This window comes from Petaurus breviceps, unplaced genomic scaffold (genome assembly GCF_028583685.1).
Source record: "Petaurus breviceps papuanus isolate PSGF00001 unplaced genomic scaffold, PetGlider_PUasm1.0 470, whole genome shotgun sequence".
In the NCBI taxonomy this organism is placed as follows: domain Eukaryota; kingdom Metazoa; phylum Chordata; class Mammalia; order Diprotodontia; family Petauridae; genus Petaurus; species Petaurus breviceps.
Window position 1 is genome coordinate 6,890,656 of NW_027186350.1, and position 25,024 is coordinate 6,915,679.

The 25,024-nt window shown below is 35.1% G+C and overlaps 1 protein-coding gene across 9 annotated transcripts in view; it reads left to right on the forward strand.

The window, feature by feature from the left end:
• Window positions 1-25,024, forward strand: part of ATF7IP (activating transcription factor 7 interacting protein) — a 174,086-nt gene that overhangs the window by 135,579 nt on the left and 13,483 nt on the right. For all 9 annotated transcript variants that reach the window (XM_069101535.1, XM_069101536.1, XM_069101539.1 and 6 more), the window contains 6 exons: window positions 716-804; window positions 1,836-2,471; window positions 5,539-5,603; window positions 12,735-12,813; window positions 20,213-20,368; window positions 22,737-22,925. In XM_069101535.1, the coding sequence (XP_068957636.1) occupies window positions 716-804; window positions 1,836-2,471; window positions 5,539-5,603; window positions 12,735-12,813; window positions 20,213-20,368; window positions 22,737-22,925 (1,214 nt within the window). The remainder of the gene's footprint in view (window positions 1-715; window positions 805-1,835; window positions 2,472-5,538; window positions 5,604-12,734; window positions 12,814-20,212; window positions 20,369-22,736; window positions 22,926-25,024) is intronic.

Genomic DNA, 25,024 nt, shown 5'->3' on the forward strand with positions numbered 1-25,024 from the left:
TTTATTCATAATATTCATATTTACAGGAAAACCAGTTTGAATAGGGAAGATATGAAATGTCATCATATATAATGTATACTGAATTAATCTTTTATGTTTAGAGATACTACTTAGAGAATTATTTTCAATTTCTTTCCTGCTAAAATTTAATATTTTCTTTTTGTTTGTTTGCTTTTTGGAGGGGGGAAGGTAGGGCAATTGGGGTTAAGTGACTTGCCCAAGGTCACACGGCTAGTTTTTGTGTCAAGTGTCTGAAGCCGTATTTGAACTCAGGTCCTCCTGACTCAAGGGCTAGCACTCTATTCACTGTGCCACCTAGCCACCCCTAAAATTTAATATTTTTGTTGAAAATAATTTTCCCCTGAAAATCATTGTAAAAAGAATTTGTGGTAAAAGAATATTATTTTAAGTAGCTTAGAGATGATTGGGGAAACTTTTTTTGGCAGATTGTTTTTTGAAGCTGCTTCCTCTTTGCCTTCATATTGAAACTGATCAGTCAAATAGAAGAACTATCATCCCCTAACTTTTTTGGTCACATTGTTTGGAATTAGTTAATATCTCCTTGGTTGTCTACATTTCTGCCTCAGAGTATCCTGTCTTTACCACAAAACCAAGTTTCTGTGGCCTTTTGATACTTTCCCTTTTTTATTTATTATTGTTTGTCTCTTTTCTACATGTACTCTTGAAAGTGTTGATGTTAACATTTATTCTATAGAAATGCTGGCACAGTGAGACAGATGCTGGAGTCTAAGAGAAACATAGGAGAAAGCACACCATCACCTTTTCAAGCCCCTGTCAATGCAGGTAACAAAGCTTCCCTCACCTAAATAAAAATGCATTTTAATGTTTTAGGATCTATGTTTTTGCCTTTTTTCTTTTTAAGCATTTACAAGCAGCAGTGAAACTGAAAAGACATATTATTACATTATTAGAGCACCAAATAAAATTCTACTAGTGGCAGCAGCACTGTAAGGCAGTCAACTTAAAATTGTTGATGAGTAAATCTCAGATTGGGTATCATTTTGGCTCAGTTTTATGTTGTAGATAAATGTCTAAATGTTGTACAAATGTGCTGATTATGTTGGCATAAAAAATTCCAAGCATTTAAATGTAATGTATATAGCTAAGAAGTATAGAAATCTAAAAAACTATTGGACCCCAGTAATATTCTTGATTCTTTTGCTTTGCTTCGGGTTTTGGTCACATTTTCATCTCCACACCCACCGTTCAGTTCATCTACTACATTCATGTTAATCTGCATTATTCTTTTTGGTCCAGGTCATTCTGGTTAGGATTGGACTGATCAGCCTATGTATTCATTAACTATTTCTCCTAGCTAACGCAGGAAAAAAATTTCTGGTATTCATATTGTTTCTACCATGACCTCATCATATTGGTTAATGGTTATAGTAATCTTTGAAATACATTTCTTAATGTTAGTGGCTTTTGAATTATATCTTAGGTTTACATATTGCTTTTTATAAATATCTGGATCACTGTTCGTTCTTAATTGTTTATTTTTTTCAGTAGACTGCTCAGAAGTTAATTAGGTCTTGGTATTGTGTCCAACAGAAAAGGCTTTTATTAGTCAAACAAAATTTCTTTGCATATTAATTATCAGTTTTAAGCTCTCTTTGTACTAATGAATACAATAATTTTATTCAAAAATTATTCTGAATATTCAATTATTTTAAGTCTAGATGTGGTTTATAAAAGTTTTTATGCTATCTGCAAGTTAACCTAATATTTTAAAGTTTGTATTACTTTAACCCAGTTGGTAACTAAAAATGCCAGTGACTCATTGAAATTCATAATATTCTTCTCTCTATTTGTAGTATCTTCAGCCAACCTTGCCACCCCTCAGGCAGTTGTCAGTGGTCAACCTAAATCTCAAACTCCAGTAACCTCTGGTTCCTTGACGGCATCAGTTCTTCCTGCACCAGCTCCAGCTCCAGTAGTTGCTTCTACCCAGGTGTCTAGTGGAAACTCGCAACCCACAATATCTTTACAGTCTTTGCCAGTGATCTTACATGTACCTGTTGCAGTATCCTCCCAGCCTCAACTCCTACAGGGGCACACAGGGACTTTGGTCACTAATCAGCAGCCTGGCAATGTTGAATTTATTTCTGTGCAAAGTCAGTCTACAATTAGTGGTCTTACCAAAAATCCAGTGCCCTTGCCATCAACAAACCCCACTAAACCAAATAACAACCCTTCTATACCCAGTCCTAGTATTCAGAGGAACTCTCCAGCCAGTGCTGCAACATTAGGAACAACTCTTGCGGTACAGGCTGTTTCAGCAGCACACCCTATTGCACAAGCCACAAGGACTTCTTTACCTGCAGTAGGTACTTCAGGACTGTATAATCCAGCCAGCAATCGAAGTTCCATACAGATGAAAATTCCACTTGCTACATTTGGTACTACTTCTGCTGCTGAGCCTAGCAGTACCTCAGTTCCATCTAGAGTTGGTAAGTTACCATGGGTTTTAGGTTAGTGATGGTAGTGAGGGAAATAGACTTTGGAAAATAAAATTTTATTTCAGTGACTAGGCTAGAGTTTTTAGCCACTTGCATAAAGAAACAGATTAAATGGAATTCCCTTAGAATCAGTTAATCTTTCACATCTATAAATGGGGGGGGGGGGGGTGACCTGTGAGTTTTATTGGGACTAAGGAGAGGCTAAAAATTGTGTACTATGAGGTTTTTTTTTTTTAAGTAATAATATACCTTCCATGCATATCAAACAAGTTATTTTAACTTTTTTCAAAAGTTATTCTGGAACAAATATCTTACATGAAGGAGAAATAATCCTTTTAGGAGAAGGAATAATCCCAAGTCCCTACCTATGTGGATTTGAGCTTTCAAATTTTGTATTCCTCATCTGCATTTCCCTTGATGTCTCCAAGAAGAAGGCTATTCTAAAACCTTAATTAGTGTTTATAGCACAGTTGAGGTGTTTGTGGGGTTTGGTAGGGGGAGGACAAGGGAAAGACACAAAGAAATGAGCTAGTATTATCAGATTGGTTTTTTTTGTAGTACAAAACCATGTTTGATATTTATACATATATATGTAAAATATTAGTTACTGAATGCTCACAGTATATTCAACTTACATCTGAAATCTTTTAAATTGACCTATATATTTCTTAGTCTCAAGAAGTCACATTTTTGCTTTAATCTTAATGTTTAAATGTTTCTGATCTCACTTCTGCTTAAACTGTTTTCAAAAGACAAAGATGTCAAGCAGCAGATTCCAGGGTTGTAAAATTTCCCAGTTATCAAATAGATTCTAAATTAAAAGATATCTTTTGAAAATGATAAAATATTGAACATTTTGTCATAATCAACTTTCTTTTAGTAACCACATCTTGAGTGTACGTATGCATATGTGACCTGACCTGTTCAGTAACTTACTCCTTGACACCTTTTAAGCATTGGTAACCATTATTTTGTAGTAATGATGAATACACAAACTGGAGTAGAGATCATGTTTCAAAATCCAAATGCTAGTTTAATCACAATTTAATTTTGTCAGCCAAGAATCATCATGAACTCAATCAGTGCACAAAGCTAGTCAAAGACTATGTGCCACTCTGTTGTGTATATATCTATGATAATTCATTGTAAAAAGTTATTAAAAATCTTACCTTTGGGTTACAAGCAAAGACATTGTTGAGCTTTTATTTTAAGCTAAAAACAAAAAGAGCTAACTTACTGTTCTATAAAGTATGTGAAGGCAAGTGTAGGAATTCTCATTTCAGGGTTCAAAAGGTTCACTTTTATGATGAAACATCCCTATCTTGTGAATCTTTTCAGTATTGCTAGCATATTTACAAATATAGTCATAAATGGGTTTGATTGTTAATGCCTGTTAATAGAATATAAGTTGTTTAAATTTGCAGTAATTGTTCTATGTAAACAGATCCATATTCCAGGGTATCTTTAATCTTGATGATACTTTATATATGTATGTGTACTTTTATATGTGTGTTATTCCAAACATAGTCATTTGTAACATTCTAAAAAGATATCTCTGAATCATCAAAGAAAGATTAAATTGTGTCCATTAGATTTTATTTTCAGGTATTTTAATGTATTTAAATTCTTTGCTATCAGTGATCTGTATATAGTGTATCTTTTAGCATTATTAAGCAGAACTCTGGACCAAACAAGATGTCCTGTTCTACAACTATGTAATGATGCAGCCAAACTTCTAGTTTGATTTCTTGACATTTTTCTTGATATCAGGATGGCAGGGTGTGATATTGGCATCCAGCATTCATTGATTGTTACTACCAAATGAAATGTATTTTAGAATTGAGAACTATTGATCTTATTTGATCTTCACAATAACCTTGTATCTAGACATTATTGTCCTTATTTTACGGGTGAGGAAATCACAATTCAGAGAAATTAAATGACATGTCCATGATCACAAATGAGAAGTTGAGCTGAGATATTTGTTGGCTACCAGTATAGTAGTCTTTCTGCTATTGCTTCATAAGTCAGACCAGGGCGTTCTGATGGAAGCTCCTTAAGTACCTGTATTCATCTGAGATTATTGAATTCATCTTTAAGAGAAGCCTCAGTTAATAAAAGCAAATGCTTATAGAATGTATTCTTTAATTGGGCTAATTTATTCTCAGTTTAGAAATATTTTGGAAATTTTTTTAAAAAGGAAAATTTCTACCCCCCTTAGGGGGTGGCTCATTTTTCCTTTTTCCAAAAGGACTGTGGAATAAAGAAAGAGAAAGATGCAGACAAAATTGGCTGTAATATTAGTTTTGCTTTCTTATGTGACTTGACCATCATAACTGTTTTCAAGGAAACTTGAGAATATATTACCCTCTTATGGTAGTTAAGTTAAAATTTGCATTAATTTTCTGGTTATTATTTTATTAATAGAGTATGGAAAATCATTCACCAAATATCTTTGATTAACCTATGCAGTTGGTGGTCATTCTTTACTATGTAATTTCACAAAAATTGCTTTTTTGAGGCGGGGAGAAGGGTGAGGCAGAGTGGTGGAGTTTTACTGATTTAGGAAACTCCTGTTGGGGAAATCTCTGTTAATACAGATCTCTAACTACTCTGCAGCTTGACTTAGAGAGTTGCCTGGCATACTTAGGAGTCATGACCCAACTGGGTTCATACAGTCTGTGATTGAGGTGGAACCTGAACCTAGGAATTATTTCAGTTACTTTCAGAAACTTAAGCTGTTGTGTATTCAATTATCTTGTTATATAGTAATTAAACTAAATTAAAGAACCAAACTCACCACTTTGAAATATTGAGAAATGCAGTTCAGTTATGAATTTTGAGAAACATTAAAGTTATTTCACATCATAAGAATGATTCATTTGATTAGCAGTTTGTCGTTATTTAAATTGACTTTGATTTTATCAGCTCCACCCCAGGGGAGTAAAATTTAATATATTTTTTTTGAGAGGAATTCTTTGTTTTCTGTAAAGTATACTAACTGTTGGAATGTTGCATACAATTCTAATTGAAAGGAAAATTAATTTTAATTTCTTAGAGAACCAGACCAACAAAACTACAGATGCTTCTGTGAATAAGAGAACAACCGAGAATACACCACAGGTAGGATTACTCTTCATCATAATTTCTTACTTAAAATCCACAGTGATACCATCTCAATTATTCTCTCATGATTTTTTTAACCAGCTAGTTTTCAAAACTGTTCATTCAAATGCTTTTCAGATATACCGTCATCAAAAAATCTCTTAAATGGTTGACAAGAAGTATATATTCTTCTATAATGGCACTGTTACTAATGTTTTCCATTATAGGTAATACTTATTTTAGTGTATTGCCTAATCGCTTCTTTGATTATACATATGAATTCTTAGAACAGTCTGATTGGGTACCTTGTTGCACTACTAAGAATTCTTTGGTAAAAGAAAAATACATGCTTTTTATCATCCTTCTATAAATAATTCTTTTCTTGATAAATTATAGCTTTTTAATCATTAGTCTTCATCAGAGCATCTGCTATAACTTAAAAGAAAAGTCATTAAGTTTGACAAAACTCATGAAACTTCTACCTTGTTCCCTAAGTAAAAACCCGATACGGGATCCCTCTCTGTCTTCCCTAGTCTTCTATTTGTAAAGTTATACAATAATAAATAACATGTGGCTAGATCACATAACATTCTGCAGTTCTCATTGAGTGTGGCTTATTATGTTTTACATACACACACATCTACTACTTGTACATCATAGGTCTTATCCATACTGAAAAACATATACAACTAAAAATATAAAAATTCTTTAGTATTCTAGGAAGGAATGACTGGCAGATGTGTTTGAAAAATTAGGACAGCAGTCTTATATATAATGACATTCAGTCTTAATTATATTCATTTTTAGGGATAAATTAGAGCATACTTTATTTTATGAGAGTTTTTTTATATACAAAATGTCATCTAGTGACATATATTGCTTTGTAGTAGAACCAAATAACCAAAGTAGTCTTATAATTAGTTTATTTCACATTTCTCTTTCTCCACTAGTTTACAAGTCAAAATTTTTCCACTATCATGTGACCTTGACTTTATAAAATTTCAACCAAAAACATGATATGCCATGACATTTTATGTATCTGTTTAAATATAAAAACCATAATTAGGAAAAAAAAAAATATATATATATATATATTTACCAATTCCATAGTCTATGTTACATGCTGTTAAAAAGGGAAGATTTGGATGGGGCCAGCAAGGGGAAAGATATCAGATTTTTCTTGAAAATTCCTGGATTATAGCTTCATGTAAAATAGATGTTTAAGTCAAAATGCAGTATAGATAAAGTATAGAATATTTTGAAGTTATTTTCTGGGATTTTAAGTAACATTTGTACAAGATTAACACATACTTAGAATTTCATGTTCAATGAACCAAATATCTTAAAAATCATTCCCCATAGCATTGTTAATGAACATGCTAAATAATATTTTCAAGACTGGAAAGGAAAAAAATTTAAAAATGTTTAAAACAGTAATAATAATGAAAAGCTGTATAGTACTTTCCATCTCTCTGATATATTAAAAGTTTTAATACATTGGTTACACATTAAATGAAAAGAAACTGTTATTAATGTTGTTGATGGTTCTTTATAAATATAAAACTTTATAGTCCATTTAACGCCACCTACTTTATTTCATATATAAGAGACTCAGAATCTCATTTTTCACTTGCTGCCTTACATCATTCAGAATTAAAAGTAATTTGCTTTGTGCTTTTTTATTTGTGTGGCATATGCAGCATCACAACTTTGATCAGTTGTTTTGAAAGCCAGATTAAATAGGAAGAAATTTCATCAAAAGGAAATGAGAGAGCAAATCAATCTTAACTTCTCTTTGGGGATGTCATCTTTCACTTGGAGAAAGAGGATGTGCCAAAAAAAATTTTAGAAAAAGAAAAGACTAGCTAGGTATATTACCTATTAAAGCAGTAGCTGATCAAAAATGGCAGATATCCTAGCTTTGAACTAGTTCCATTAACAGTATTGAATATACATTGGAAATAATGTAATAAATTTATGCATGGTGGTTAGAATCAGCACCTTAAGGTACTATACTAGGCCTGATGAAACACATAAAATTTGACAATGCAAATACTGTACTGGTTAGTACTCTGAATATATAACATATGTAGGGAAAAGATTAAATATATCCTTATCTACCCATGGCTACTGTGTATTTGAGTGAAATATTTTGTAGAATCATAGGACTCAGTTCATAGCCTTCTTGCAGTAGCCAACAAGGTTTTGTTTGATTTGCAGTTGCATTTTGCTAAATGATGGAGAAAAATTTTAAAGAACTTTGTTCTAGATTAATTTGTTGAGAGGGCAAAAAAAATAGACATAGATATACCATCATCAGAAAATCTACCAAAGGAAGAAATTCAGAAACTCCCCAGAAAATGGGCAAAATGATTAGTGTTTAATATTCTAGAGTGTCTACATTGTCCAGTTTTCTCATTATATCTTTTTTTCTCTGCATATACTTGTTCTTTCCATTTCTTTTTCTTGTTATATTGTTATAGCTAGCATTTCTAGTACAATTTTGAATAGTAATGGTGGTAATAAATATTCTTGCTTTACCATTGATGCATTGATGTTATTGGAAAGGCCTCTCTAGCTTCCCTTAACACATAATGCTGGCTCTTGGTTTTAGGATAGATATTACTTATCGTTTTAAGGAAAGTTTTCTTTACTGTGCTTTCTAGTGTTTTTAACAGTAATAGTTGTATTTTGTCAAAAGCTACAATGAAAAGAAAAGCTACAATGAACAACAGTATTCTTTAAAGAGGAAGGAAATAACATTTTGCTTTGTTACTCAACATAGATTTATTTCACAAAAAGACCAATAGTGTAACTCTTAGTTATTATATGCTAAGTATCTACAGTATCTAAATTGAGGAGAATGACCTTTCTTTGGTTTCTATGAAATTCTATAAAATTTTCTACAAAATTCTATAAAATGAAGAAAGAAAAAAGATATAAAGAAACAGAAGAAAAAGGAAGAGCCAAATCCCACTCTGATTGGTACAGGTGCTTTGACCTACTCCATTTCCTACCTCAGCACATTTGTCCCTCCTTAGGCAACCTGATGGCCTCCTGCTTGAATTGGAGAGATGCACCAGTCTTAACTTCTCTTATGTCTAAATTATAGACACATATCACCACACCTATTTTATAGCATATTTTTTCCTAGAAAATCATAAATGCAAATTGCAAGTATAGTAGAGGAGGTTATATCAGCAAAATTACATGAGAAAACAATATTTTGAAAATCCCTAGAAAACTATGATTAAGGATCGATTTATTCTTATTTATAAGCCTGTATAATATAATTTACCTTCTGGAATGTCATATTCTAAGCTCTCTACCCCTTTATTGTGACTGATGTTGTGTGATGCTCACCATGATTCCTTAGTACTTGAATTCTTTATTTTTGGTTGCTTGACGTATATAGTTTCCCTTACCAGAGAGCTCTGGATTTTGGCTACAATATTCCTGGGAGGTTTTATTTGATTGGTGGATTGGTGGATTCTTTCAATTCTACTTCGCTATCTGGTTCTAAGAGATATAGGCACTTTTAGGATTTCTCAAACATATCTGGGCTATTTTTGTTCTTGACTTTCAAATTGTCTAATGATTCTTAAATTACCTCTTTGATCTGTTTTCCAGATCAGTTTTGTTTTTCTGTGGGATGTTTCACATTTTCTTCATTTTTTTCAGTCTTTTAACTTTTTATTTCTTAGTGTCTCATGGAGTCATTAGAGTCTGTTGTAATTTTCAAGCAAGTTGTCATCTTTCTTTATTAAAAGCATACAGAAAATAAGGATTAAAATTAAATACCTAAAACATGGTATTATGTAATAACAAACTAGCACCATCATTCATAACTGATCTTGAAAATATTATATAAGCTTTCCAAAATTTAGATGTAGGCATATTAAAGCTAAACTTCAAAATTAAGATTGCATTAAGCATGTAAACATGCCTACAAGTCTGTAAATTTTATGAACTCTTGAGGTCTATAAAGAATAGTCTTAAGTTATCTATTACAAACTTTGTCTTTTATATAAGGAACATAATGGAGGGGAGGGAGTGGTGGTCTTGTCATAAGCTAGTCACTTCAGAGAGGTTTAGTGACTAATGTGGAAGGTTGATGTAAGAGCCATAAATAGAATCAAGGACCTTTTGGTTTTGAATAAGTGTATTTTTTAGGTTCTCTCTCTTTCTCTTAAATCTTTAGATTAAAAAAAAAAAAACCCAGAGCATAGCTCAGAGTTATTATTGGGAATTTTTCAGATTTGAGGGATTTTCCTCCCAGAAGGAGGTTGCTAACCAGCTAATTATTTTGCTGGTGAGGAATCAAAATTGCCTATTTATCTCTTATCACCAGCCCTCTTTTCCAGATTTCCCAAGTAGTAAGATCTCATTCTGACTCCACTAGTTGGAGATTGTTGGTAACTTAGGGCTAGGTGGAAGATAATCTTAGGGAATTATATTAAATTGCATACTGTGCAACTAATTACAAATCGTAGTTATTTAATTCACTAAAGAATATTAGAGCACCTTTACTGGGGATGTGTCCTGGCAGTACATTTAGTTATTAAGGTAAGTAATAAAATCTACATTTTAAAAAACATTCCATTCTTACTTTTCACAAAATTAGGCTAGCATTTTCCTGAAAATCATAGAAAGTTAGTGAGTATACACCTTACTGATTTAAATATGGATAAAGCTGTTATAAAACCTATAGTGATAAATGTCCACATTTGTTTCATGATGACAACTTGATAAATTGTGTAGTTCACATGGGAACCTTGCAAAATGTATTTGCTCAGAAATTCCACTTAATCACATAAAGAGTCATGTTATACTGGTTCCCTACAGAATCATTTTTTTTCGTGCTGTGATCTACTTTTTCCAGAAGACTGTCAAGTGTTTAGGAGTTTGTTTCCTATTTCTGAGATTCTTGAGAAACACACGGTTGAGGTTGCATTAAAACATTTGAAATGAAAACTCGCAACTATGGAGAGCAAAAGATAAAATGACCGAGGAAACAACAGTTCACTCTTCTGAGCATAACGATTTATTAAGCAGTATATGATACCAATTGCCCAACAAATTTGGACCAGGCCTTCCTCAGCTTTGACACTGGATCCTGAATACAGGGGGAGACAGACTTTTATACATTAAAACCACTTAGTCAACTAAGACCAATTAATTAAAAGAAAACAATTAACCAGGATGCAAAATTAGGTAATCATTTATAATTGGAGGAAAGATTAGGAATTTTGCAAGTTGAGAGGGGTGAGAAAACAGATACATTTCTCTGAAATCAGAAAAAGAGAGTTTCCACTTCCCCCAAATGTCTGTAATCAAAAGAATAAGGAAACACTAACTCATTAACCATTACAGGGCCAGTTTTTACACAAGACATATGGGTTGCTAGAGGTCTAATTGTGAGAAAACTGCTTTCATCAGTCTTTGGATTTGACTGGATTTCTGGTCAGCATAACCAAGTCCCTTAGTTAAGCAGTACGTAGAAGGGGTCCAGCTTCCCAACCATAGAGGGCTGGGTTCGAACAATGCAGTAAGATTTTCTCCCACTTCCCACAATTAAAGAAAGAAAGATTACTCACAAGACAGAAATTGGACAGAGAGGGAACTGAGCTAGCTCCAAAATTGAGTACCAAGATAGATTCAGTTGTGGTTTACTTGGTTCCCACAATAAACCACTTACTTTCCTATTATCCTCAATTCTTTCTCAGATAATATTTTCACTCCTCTAAAGTAAGAATTGATTTCTGCTATGTGTTATGTATTTGACACAGGTCTAGGAAAAATAGAATGTCTGATTTTTTTTTTTCCCTAACAGCTCTACTGAGAGACGCAATCCAAATTCATTAGCAGTTCAATAATATTTTACATTGTCTGATATTCTTTAAAATAATGAGAAAATTGAGTAAATCTAAATTTGTAAAAATGGTTATGAAAAAAGTTAAATTGGGCTAAAATTTGTAATCTGTTACAGAGTAATGATACACTATTAGTGTTATCTATCTTTAAATTATTACTTCAAATTTCCATTATGTAGCTTATAATTCATATCACATAATATTAAAAAATAAGCTCCTCTCATAGTTAATTAATATTTTAGACATTTTTAGTGAATTTTTTTTTTCTGAAAATTTTCTAAGCTTGAAAACAAAGAATCCTTTTCAGAAATTATGTCTTCAGTTAGCAAGAGATGCTATTTGTTTTGTTTGAAGTTTGATTTTTCATTATTTTCTTGGCATTCTTGTATATGGAGTTGTTAATAATTGAATTGTGCTATTGTAAGAGAGGAGGATTGCATTAAAATTATTCTTAGGAATCTTCATCCTGGTGATGGGGATTGCTATTGAATAAGTGTATTCATGTGACTCTACCCCCTTCTAACCAATATCCTTAACTTATGATTTGCAGAGCTTTTAAAATCAATCACTTTCTTAACACTAGTTCCTCTGACTTTTCCCCTGTTCCTTTACAGAAATTATCTGGCCCACCAAGGGGTGAAATTAACTCTAGGACAGGAAAATAACATTAAAGTTATAGTTATCAGTATATTAAAATGAATCAGTGATAAATTTTGAACCTGAAGAAAACTTCCTGAGTTAAATTCCATTAGAACGTAGATGGCTATAATTATCTCAGAATTGCCACAGAGTGAATTTTTGGGTGTTTTAGGGAAAACGTAAAATGTCACTAGCTTTCCTTATGAATAAGATTTTGAAGAATTGAGATTCTGTATATTGTTAATTCACTCTTCCATACAATTTTTTTTTTCCAAATAGGACATTCATAATAAGCACAATAACAATATATTTCTGTGTGGTTCATACATTTAGCCTCATTAATTTATCTTTTCTCAGATTATCAACCCATTTTTCATAAAAATTCTCTTCAGTGCCCTACCTTGCCTTAAACATCTTTTAAAGGTGTATAATTTATTTAAAAGTCTGGATACTACCTACTACTCCTTACTCCTCAGTGCCTCATCACAGTTTCCTCCAACTTCCATTTAGTAACTAATCTAGACTTTTCCAACTCCCCTCCCCCTTTTGCTTCAGCCCAGTATTCCCTTTCCCCCCTTTCCTCTTCTTTCATGTTTCCCCAGTTGCCTTTGCAAAATGCAGAAGTTTTGTCTTTCAGAGTGGAAAAGCCCCAGGCAGTGATTCAGGAGGTGTCATTGATCTCACATTGGATGATGAAGAAGTTGGTACTTCACAAGGTAAAGCAAAGAAATTGCATTTTCTAGAGAGTGTTTCACTTCAGTAATGAACTAAAATAGTCTCTTTTGGTAGATCTTGCAAATCTTTCATTTCAGAATTTTATATAATGGATGTGTTCATATTCATGTTCTTAAAACCATTTGCCCAAAAGTGTTCTGATTCTTGGCTTTTTGGCCACTTCCACTTTAGTTATAAAAATGTTATATTGCAAATGAGTTAACTTCCACGTGTGCTACCATAAAAATTGACTCTACAAATGTACATTAGCAGTTTACATTTTAAAAACTATCTTTTTATCTTTAGCTTCTCAGGATTACTAGGTCTTGTAATGTATCAGCATTTATTATTCCTCATTTTTTTTTTCTTAAAAGATTGACTTATTCGTCAGTTTAGATGTTCATTGGATACTAATTGTTCAAAAGAGAAAACTTGTTTTTGCTGATTTTTTTTTCATTTTTCAAATGCTCTATTAACTTCTGACTTACATCATTAATTTCCACCAGATTTTGAGTGACAAATTTTCTCCCCATTTTTTCCCTAACCACCAACCCAAAATAGCAATCCCACAGGATATCCCCTCCTCTAATCTGCTCTCTCCCATATCTTCTCCCATATGCCCTTAGATTTTTCCAGTAGGGCATGGTGGATCTCTATGCCCCAGTGCCTGTATATCTTATTTCCCAATTACATGTAAAATAGTATTAATAGTTGTATGTGTGTGTATGTGTGTGTATGTGTGTATATATATATAATTTTAAACATTTAATTTTAAAGCTTTGAATTCCAGATTCACTCCCTTCCTCCCTTGTCACCCACCCCTACTGGAAAGATAAGCAGTTCAGTATAGATTGTACATGTGTAGCTAATGCAAAACATTAACATAGACCGACTATATTTCCCTCCCTCCTATCACACCACCCACTTGTTCTATTCTCTACTTTGATCCCATCCCTTTTCTTTTTCCATCTGGCAAATTTGCCTTTTTAAGGCATTCCTCTCCTCATTGCCTTTTTGAGCCTCTTTTACCAATTCAGTTAGTCTGTTTTCTAAGGTGGTATTTTCCTCAGTCAGGCTGTTGACTCTCATTTCATAATTTTCTTGCATTGTTCTCATTTCTCTTCCCAATTTTTCCTCCACTTCTCTTATCTGCTTCTTAAGGTCTTCTGTGGTCTGTAAACAGCTCATATTTTCCTTTGAAGCTTTTGTTGCAGGAGTTCTGACTTCACTGTCTTCCTCTTGTTCCATGCTTTGATCCTTTTTGTCCCCAAAATAGGAGTCTAATGTTGGAATCTTGTGTTTGTTTTGCTTCCTTTGCCTGGTCATGCTGCCCCTCAGTCACTTGACACCTGCGCTTTTTCCCACAGTAGGACGCTGTCACCAGACAGGGGAACTTTTGTCCCAAACACTGGGGTTTTCTCAGCTGCCGGTGGTATTCGTTGGGTGCCCTCTCTGTGGCCTCCACATGCTCTGGCACTGGTCACACACCCCAGGACCTCCACCCTAGATTGCAATCCAGTTCCAAGCAGGTTAAAGCAAGAGCGATTACCTCACAGACTGGTTGCTTGGTCCCCCTACAGTCTGCAGGCCAGTAGGTGAAGCTGCAACATGGTATGAGCTGAGCCAAGGCGGCTCAGCGGCTTCTCACCCTGTCTTCCCACTTACTGGGTCCCAAAGGCCAGACTGCACTGACCTCTCATGTTGTCCTTCACATCTATGTGTTGATACATCTGGAAATGGCCACAGCTGCTGGAGTCCCTCCGCCCTGGGGCTAAAACCTCAGGCTCAAGCTGGCCTGGGCTCACCTCCCAGAGGGCTGTGCCAGGCTGTCCTCAACAGGAGGTTAGCTTCTCTGTGTCATTTTGTGGGTTCTGCAGCTCCACAGTTTGTTCAGAGTCCCCTTTTACATGGATTGGGGAAGGTCCAAGCTGGAGCTGCATGGAGGTCCTGCTTCTATTCCACCATCTTGACTCTGCCCCCTGATTTTTCTGAAATGCACTTGCTTCTTAAATGCAGTTTTGTTCTCTGATGAAAGAATAGAAATCCTTGTTATGATGCATGAGGCTTAAATTGTTATTTAAAAATCCATGAGGCAGAGCTTAACAAACAAAACTTAATGAATATAATAGGTAGAAAGTAAAGAATATAATGATAAAACACAGCAGAGGGTATTTTTATAGCACATCTTCCAATCTGGAAACTTCTTTTCCATTTGACAATGTGTACATATAAATATTCATCTAACAACTGTGGCAGGTGAAAGATAAAATGACTGAGGAAACAAAGGTTTACTCTTCTTAGCATAACGATTTATTAAGCAGTGCATACCAGTTGCCCAACAAATTGGGACCAGGCCTTCCTCAGCTTTGGCACTGGATCCTGAATACAGGGGAAGACAGACTTTTATATATTAAAACCTCTTAGTCACCCTGTTAATTAAAAGAAAACAATTAACCAGGGTACAAAATTAGGTAATCTGACTTTTAATTGGATGAAAAATTAAGGATTTTGCAAGTTGGGAGAGCAAACAGGTGCAATTTTCTGAAATCAGAAAAAGAGTTCCCACTCCCTCCAAATGTCTGTTATTAATCAAAGGAACAAGGAAATACTAACTCATTAACCATTACGGGGCCAGTTTTCACACAAGACGTATGGGTTGCTAGAGAGTTACTAATTGTGAGAAAACTGTTTTCATCAGTCTTTGAATTTGACTGGATTTCTGGTCAGCATAACCCTTAGTTAAGTATCCTTAAGCAGTAGATAAAAGTGTATGCCTAAAGAAAACCTGTAACTTCATACTCAAACTTTCCCAGTGTCCTCTAGTATCATTATGTAAAGATTGGACATTCAAAATTATTTACTATTCATTATTACTGCCTATACTTAGCAAACTTTCATTGCCTGTTACTCTCCTTATTCTTGAGTTACTTAATCGTTGGCTACCTACAAATAAACTTGACTTAAGCCCACCTCCCATTTGCTTTTCTTTACCTTCCTCAACCCTATCCCCAGCCATATCATCCACCTCAGATCTCTCCATCTCTTCCACTGTGCCTTCTAGAATTCCTATTTCAGAATTAATAAACTTCCTTTCATTCTGAACCTCTTTCATGTACTCACCTTCTTCTCTTATTACTCCTTTCATCTGCTTGTACTCACTGAGACTCTGCTTTCCCCATGTGACTTTGCACCCCTGGTTTTCCTCTTTTCTCTCACACTCCACCTCCCTTCAATATATTGGACTTGGAAGTTCAGAATACCCCTCCCTCCCCACTACTACTTGGAGACTCTCCTTTTGCAGACTTCTTATTCCTCTTATCCTTTTAAATTTATACTATTTAAATTTTTCACCCAATTTTGATGTGTAGCCCCTTGTCTATGATATCTGATATGTATTGTGACCCCCTTGTTGTTCTTTCTCCTTTCTCAAAGAGTTCAGTACCTTATCTTTCATTCCTTCTGAATTCTTTCCATACACTAGGGAACTTTGGCATTCCTCAGAAACCCTCTTAACTTCTCAGTTCATTAGTCCCTTCAGATCCCATGGCCTTCACTCTACCTAGGGGCAACTAAGTAGCACACTGGATAGCATACTGGGCCTGGAGTCAGGAAAAACTGAGTTCAGCTCTGACCTCAGGCAGTTACTAACTGTTGTCACGCTGGGCAAGTAACCTGTTTGCCTCAGTTTCTTCAGCTGTAAAATCGGAAAAATAATAGCATCTACCTCAGAATTGTTGTCAGAATCAAATGAGATAATATTTGTAAAGCAACTAAGCACAGTACCTGAACATGCTAGGAACTTAATAAATGTTTCCTCCCTCCCTCATTCTTTTCATTCCTTCTCAGTTACACACAGGGGTGGTAGTACTCTGAATTTATCATTCATTACCTACTAATGCTTCATTTAATTGATCAAAAATTGATATTCCACTGTCTGGCCCCAACCTACTATTATTCCAGCTTTCCTTAGGCCTTACCTCTCTTAAACCTATTTTTTCCCCTCATTGTAACCTCTTAATTCCTCCAGCTTTCTCAGGCCTTTATCTCTGCTCTGACTTTATTTTCCCCCCTTCCCAAGCTCAACTGCTCATTACTTGTCAAACTCCATCCTTGGATTACTCCTTTCTCTCTGTCTCCTGTACCAACGTGCTGTACAACAGAGCTGTAGGAATTTACAGAATTAAACTGACTGGGTAACACTGCAGATATAGGTTATCACATGTCATCAACTAGGCCTTCACTGCAGAAGTGTAGCTCTTTTCTTTTTCTTTCCCACCCTCCCCCATTGATGACAGTCTACAGAAGCTATTCTAAACTTTATAAGTTTTTTTCATCTCAGAATTCCTTAATATCATACCCTCTTCACTCCTTCTTCCTTTTCTCTACTTTCTGATAATGAGGTAGACCACATGTTCCCAAAATGGGTGATACTTCCCCCAGGGGGATGCTGGGATGCAGGGGGGCAGTAGTAGCGTCAGGTACTGTTGGGGCGGGGAGGTGCATTGAATAAAAATAAGGGGACAGTGGAAGCATAAGGAAAGATGAGAAGATAAGAAAATTTTGAAAACCTGTTCATACATGTTTCATCTGTTATGGTAACACAGCTAAAGTCATAGTGATTACGTTATTTTCCAATAAACACACAAAATGCAAACTTATAACCAATCAGTGGTCAAGTCCTCTGACAGGTCTTAACAAACAAGTGTTGGCAAGCAAGCATGTCATGCATTGTTGTGAAGCCCAGCATGCGTCAGCACGAATGTGTGTGTGTAATAACTTGGTTATAGTATGTTATTATATGGTTACATTTATGCAATATTGCGACATCAAAATTTCAGTGCAGGAGAAAACCCACAAATTTACAACAAATGATTAAATTTAAGATGTCACTTAAAAAAAAAACTTTGTTCTTTTGAAATGATGCAAATTTCAGGAAAAAACAACCCAATATGTTTAAGATTTCCAGGGGGGCACTGAGTAATTTTTTTTTAAGGGGTGGTAGGCCAAATAAATTTGGGAACTTCTGAGATAGACCTTCTTGCCTAAGCTAGCTTGTCTAGACGTACCCTTGATCTCATTGCCTCTTGTCTTCTCCAGGAGACTGCAGCCTTGGTCATCCACTATGTCTCAAATCTTTCAGCTTCTTCCCTTTCTTCACATTTCTGTTGAAGGCAGTATTTTTCCTTTAGTGTTCCTCACCCTACAAATCCATTCACTTGCCAAATCTTGCCCCCACCTCACTTCTGACCTCACCACCTCTTGTAGTAGTTGCCATAATACTTTTTTTTCTTTCTGCCTCAGCTCCCTTCCTGTTCCAGTCTGTCCGCCTCTCCACAGCTGCCCAAGTGATTTTCAAGTGCAGTTCTGCTCCCTCCTATTACTTTTAAAATCCTATATGAACTCTTCTGTTTGACCTTTCATAACCTGCCCCAACATTATCTGTATGGCTGACCTGCTTGTCCATTACTCCAGTTATCACACTCCACAGTATCTGTCCCAGTTGAATATTAGCACTTTGAGGATAGGATTTGTTTCACTTTTTGTATTTGTTTGCCCAGCGCCTAAGATTGTGCCTTGCACAAAGTAGGTACATGTTAGATACCTGCATGCTTGCTTCATAACAGTTTGATACTCTCCCTCTTATAAACTGGGGCATTAGTACAGCATTAGAATCAAACAACTGATTTCTGAAATTTTTTAGATTAACTTGACTTTCAAAGCAACATGTCCTTGTTTCAACTTCATGAAAATTTTTTTTCTTTTTTTTTTTTTGGAGTGGGAAAGGTAGGGCAATCAGGGTTAAGTGACTTGCCCAAGGTCACATGGCTAGTTTTTGTGTTAAGTGTTTGAGGCCAGATTTGGACTGAGGTCCTCCTGACTCCAGGGCCGGTGCTTTATTTACTGTGCCACCTAGCCGCCCCAACTTCATGGAAATTTCAAGAAAGTATGAGTGTTTTTGAGAGAATGCAAATTGAGTTTGTCCTGGGAATCTGTCAGCTACTATGGTTTCACCAGTCAATAGTGTTTGCATTTGTAACTTTGGGATCTGTAATAGGGAAAAAAGCCTTTATTTTAAAACAACAACAAACACTTGATTAAATTTTATGCACTTGGAAAGAGCAGATAATTTTGGAAATCCCTTCATTTCAAATCATACCACATAGCTGGCACCATATTTAGTTATAAGCTTGTGTGCCCTTCTTTCTGGGGCAGACAGATGATGACATGGATGGTGTACTGGAAGAGTTGGCTACCTACCTCATTACAGGTATGTACCTTTAGAAGATGATTGATAAAGAAAATTAGAACCAGTGCCAATTAGTGGTAAGCCTATGATGAGAACATTGCAGGGGTTGCAGCATTCAGTTCTGTTTAATTCAATACATTTATCAGCTGTCAGGCATGTAGTATGCAGGGATAGAAACAAAAACAACTCCTGCCCTCAAAGAGCTTAATTATTCTACTAGAGAATATAAAGTGTACACAGATAAATAAGAGAAAAGCACTACCAATTGAGAGCAAATGGGAATAGTAAAAGCTTTATGTAGGAGGTGGCACTTGAACTTGATCCTTGAAGGACAGTTAAGTTTTATGAGAGATAAGGTGGAAGCATTGCATTCTAGGTATATGGCATAATGTGCAAAGATATGGAGGTAGGAGGTGAAATGTTGAGTTTGGGAAATATCTAATAGACCAGACTAGCAGAGCATTTGAAGGGAGGAGTGAAATAATGTGTCTGGAAATATAAACTGGAGCCAGATTGTGGAGAGTGTTCAAAGTGTAGGCTGAAGAGTTTGTGTGTAGAGAAAATATGGAGCCACTGATGATCTTGAGTAGGAAACTGAGGTTATCAAACCTATGCCTTCACGTGATCCTTTTAGCAGCTAGTTAGAGAATATGTTGGAAAATGGAGAGATTGTTAGGAGGGACAGAAAGTTTTCACAGTAGTCTAGGTAAGCGATTATAAGGGGCCAGATAGAATATGTAGGAGTGAGAGATGTATAGATAGAATTGGTAACATTTAGCATCTGCTTTTGAAATCCAGGCCCCTTGAGGAAGCTGTTAGCAACTGGAAATATTCATATTGTTTGTTTTTATATTTAATTCAAAGTGAAGTTGTTGTAATCATCAAAATAGTTTTGATTCTTGGCTTTAGTCTAAAGAGATAGAATTCACTCTTAAACCTAAATAGAATTGTAGCTTTTATTGTTTTAACGACATCGCAGCCTAGTTTTCAGTTAAGTAAAGTGGAAGTGGTAACATAGTTAATACTTTCCTACTTGTGATTTAAAAGTAATTGTTGGGAAATTAATTATTATATTCTCATTACCTGAAAAAGAAATTACTTACCTTTGACCCTGCCTTCTGGTTTTCTGACACTGAATAATCTTTCATTAACAGATCCAAAAAAACTAAATCATACACCTGTATCGGCGATGAGTCAATCTGCTCAGCCTCTTCCTCGTCCATTACAACCCTTGCAGCCAGCCCCTTTACAGCAGGCTGGGGTGCCAACAAGTGGACCATCCCAAACGACCATACACCTCCTACCTACAGGTATCATGTGCTTAGTAACTTTACTAAATTTTAATTGGATGAAATAAAATCTTGGGGGGGGGTATTTGAAATCATCTTGGAGAGGTATGTGATCTATGGGGAATAAACAAAAAAGCTGAAAACAATGAGGTACTCAGTATTGCATTTGATTAATATCTATCTTTTGGGAAGTAATAGAGCTTTTATTCATCATAAATGTACAACTCTTCATGAACCAAGCACCTCATTCTCATAGCTAGAGGTAAAGGTAGCTAACAGAATTGTATGCATGGCCCCCCAAGTCTGTACATTTTAAAATTTATATGAATATGCAATCTACTATCCATATGTTGAACTGTTCTTGATGCTTTATCTTCCCCAGAGGAGGTATTCACTAATGCCAAACATACTCCATCTCAAGAAACCTTTAACTTAACTCAAGATTTTGAGATCTTTACCTACCTACTCAGAACTGAATGAAAGCCAGACAAGAAGGGAACTTTTCCTTTGTGATCCTGCTACTACAGATTGTGTGCTGACATGAGGGATTTTTTTTTTTTTGAGTTTTTATTACCTTTAATATTTTTTGTTTTTCATTACTTTCGTCTCCAAATATATCTCCCCTAACCTCCCCTTAACACCAGAAGTAAAGAAAAAGCATAAAAAGAGGAATGAAAAATCACTTAAGTAAAGCTAAACAAAATATCAAATAAATCTTGTCTATTGAGTATTTGGTACCCATAGTTATTACCTCAGCTCTGCAAATAAGGAGTGGAGGTTCATTTTCTATAGGTTTACTTTCATTTGTAGTCATCAGCACCAAAACATAGAATATAACTTTTTTTTTTTTTTTTTTTTTTTTTGCTTTTTGGAGGGCAATTGGGATTAAGTGACTTGCCCCAGGTCGCGTGGCTAGTTTTTGTATTAAGTGTCTGAGGCCGGATTTGAACTCAGGTCCTCCTGACTCCAGGGCCTATTCATTCTATTCATTGCAACACCTAGCCGCCTGAGAATGTAACTTTTAAAACGGTTTCTTCTGTTACATATTTGATTACAAATGAAATGACTTCCACCACTATTCCAATATAATCCCTCCAATAGTCACTTACTAGACCATAACATTAACTTGTAAAAATGTGAATGTGATAATATATACTAAATTACTTACTGAAAAATCAGTCAGCTGTTAGCTATTCCTTACAATTCTATATTGTCAAGTTTTTGTGAAATAAGTTGTATTTAATGGCTGTATTTACTTTTGTCAGGCAAGAGAATGATCTCTTAAATTCACTTGTAGTTCAGTGTTTTTGTTTTGCATTTAAGTACTACAATATGTTTAAGTGGTATAATAATTATTCAACCATGACTGAGGACAAGAACCTTGTGCTTGTTACCTTTATATCTCTTCTTTTGCCATCACAGTGCTTTACAAAAACAGTAGGTGCCTGCCCATGTAAGTGCTTTAATAGAGAGTTGAATGAATGATTATTTATCTTCACGTAACAGGTTCTGCTGAAATAGTGAAAATTTTGGGGTTTCTTGCTAACAGCTATTGGCCACTTTCTTTTTCAGTATCTGTCAGTTTTTATTGAATTTAAGCTTTGGGGGCTTTTAAAATTCCTCTTTTTCTATTGGAGTGACTTGTAATCAGGGAACAACACAGTGAAGAGGTGGAAGAAAGAGGGATGATATTAGTGAGAATAAAAGATTCAGTGGAGCTGTCATTGAAAGAGTGAAATGGAGAAGGAGAGAGGTTAAAGAAGAGAGAGAAGGGTGTAGTTGCTAAGTGTCTTGCGCTTTGGGTTGAAAATCTACTTGTTCAAAATAAAAGGTAAACTAAGGTAACAAAGAGAAAGGAATTCAACCTATCATTTTATAAACTTTGTTAGTGGAGGAATCAAGACTTCTAGTTATTGAGTCTTTGATGAAGCGCTCATAGCGTAAATCTTAACAAGGTAGGAAACAAGCCTTCGTGGACACCCCCCCTCCCCCCAGTAATAGAATTATTGGTGCAGGTATTGAATGGGGGTTGCTGTTCTTTTATTTTTTTTCCAAATATTGAAGCTATTTCCCTTCTCCCTTTACATTATCCTGTGTTTTTCCTTTTTCTGAAATCGAAAATAGTGAAAATTGAATTTCTCTGTGACCTTAATATGTGACCCAGCAGCATAAGATATGATATAAAGGTATTTTATGAATTTTGGTTAGCTTGGACATTCTTGCATTTATGTGCCTTGTTTAATATTTGACATTTATCATATTTATCTATGCTCTCATTTTAATGCTGTTAAGAATGTTGACAACATAAAAAAGCTGTCTTCATTTAATAGTAAAACCTTTTTTTGTTTTTTGTATGCTTGTTAATGTCTTTTTTTCCATTTCCCATCAGCTCCAACCACCGTGAATGTAACACACCGGCCAGTGACTCAGGCTACTACAAGACTTCCTGTTCCAAGAGTTCCTACTAATCACCAAGTGGTTTATACCACTCTTCCTGCACCACCAGCCCAAGCTCCAGTAAGAGGAGCAGTTTTGCAGAACACTGCTGTACCTATACGACAGGTCAATCCTCCAAATGGTAAGGAGCACCATTTAAAATGGTTACAGATACTTAACCAATATCTAGGAAGAAATACCATGTTTAGAAACAAAACAGCAAAATTACCTTCAGTTTTATTTTTAAAGACCAATAAAATTACATTTTCATTTCAACAGGGAACTAAACTACAGGAAATTTGGTCTTTTACATTATTTGCATGTTTGTTTTTCAGTCACTTTTGGGTTAACTGATTTGTTAATTCAACCCCAAAACTAACATTTAAGTGTCCATTATTTATCCTAAAAATATACTTGTTCATACTTGGCTCTGCTGTCAAGAGATCATTCTTGCTAAAAGTAAGTATCTTTTCTTTCTCCACATTCAGAAAAGAAGTTGTACAGTTGTAGTGGGTAGGGGGCAGTCTCTGATAAAATGTAGGATGTTCTCCAGTCTCAGGAGAGGAATAGTAAATGAGAAGGAAGGAGATATAGAAAAAGACTTAAGTAGCCATATTACATTTTAAGACTTAATTGACTCCCAGGGTGGGAAAAAAAAAGAAGAAGCAGTTATCTCAGGTTCTCTGAGCAAAGGTTTGGGATTGTTTCACGAGGTTAAGCTTTTTCTAACTAAATATTAAAGAAATTCTCCTTACACTTTTCATGTCTTCCTCCCCTTTTCTCCATATTTTTGTTTTGCATTGGATAGGAAATGAAGGGTCATGTATTTCTAATTCTCTGGTGAGACATTGTTTTAGGAACAAAGAATCATAGAACCTCAGACTGGAAGGGACTTCATAGACCATCTACTCATACCTGTACAAGAATCTATCCCTGCTATAATGTTCCTGGCTGCATTTGTTTAAAAGACTTCCTAATACAGTCTACTCTATTTTTTAGCTCACTCTGATAGTCAGTTTTTTTCTTATATCAAGACTAATATGCCCCTCTGCAACTTCTGCTGCTCATTACTTCTACTTCCATTTTGTGGTCGTCTGGTGAACAAATCTAATCCATTTTTCCTGTGACAGTACTTCAGATATTTGAAGATAAGTCTTCTGTTCTCCTATCCACATGTGGCTTTGAATTTTCACCATCCAGGTTTCCTTCCTCTGGATGCTCTATACATTTATAGCTAATGTTCTTTCTCAAGTAGGATACACACAACCAAACAAACTACTTAAAGTAAGCCCAGACTAGAGCACAACAGTATACTCACCTGCCTAGTCTTGGTTACTTTTACTCTCTAAATGGAGTCCAAGATTACATTACTTTAGCTTCAATATCACACTATTCACTTACTGAGATTGCGGGTCCAATTAAACTCTTAAGCACAAACTTTTCTAAGTATACCTTCCCCATCATGTATTTGTAAAGTTAGCTTTTAAAATTCAAGCTTAAGAGTTTACATTTATCCTTTGAAGTTTCATTTAATTTGTTCTTACATCCTTTGGGGTCTTTACTTTGTTAAAATGTATTTATAAATTCCTTACAACTTTATGCCATCTGAAAATTTGAGAAGCATGCCACAGATCCTTTTATCCAGGTGCAGTGTTTTACAACTGGTTTAAAAAAAATCAACTTACAAGATGGGAAGCTAGGTAGCAAACCACCCAAAAAGATTTGAACTCTTAATGGACTCAGTATTCAGTCACATACTCAGTATGACTCAGCTGTGTGATATGACAGCTAGGAAAGCTTCTATGCTCTTTGACCACATCAAGAGAAGTATATTTGCCCAGGACTAGGGAGATGATAGTCCTGCCCTGGTCACACCACACCTAGAGCAGGACTTCTTAACCATTTTTGTGTAATAGACCCCTTTGGCAGTATAGTGAATTTCACAGATCTCAGGTTAAAATTTCTCACCAGGAGTGTTATATCAGATCTAGGGACTTGTTCAGTTGTTCAGTCATGTCTGATTCTTCATGATCCCATGGACTATAGCATGCTACCTTGTTTCCCCGATAATAAGACACTGTCTTATTAAATTTTTTTTGGACAGAAAAACACCAGAGGGCTTATTTTCAGGGGAGGGCTTATTTTAATGAACATTGACAGCAATTTTAATAAACAGGTAAATGTGAACAAAAAAATGTACCTTTATTCAATAAGCAAATCACTGGGGAAGAACAGGATGAC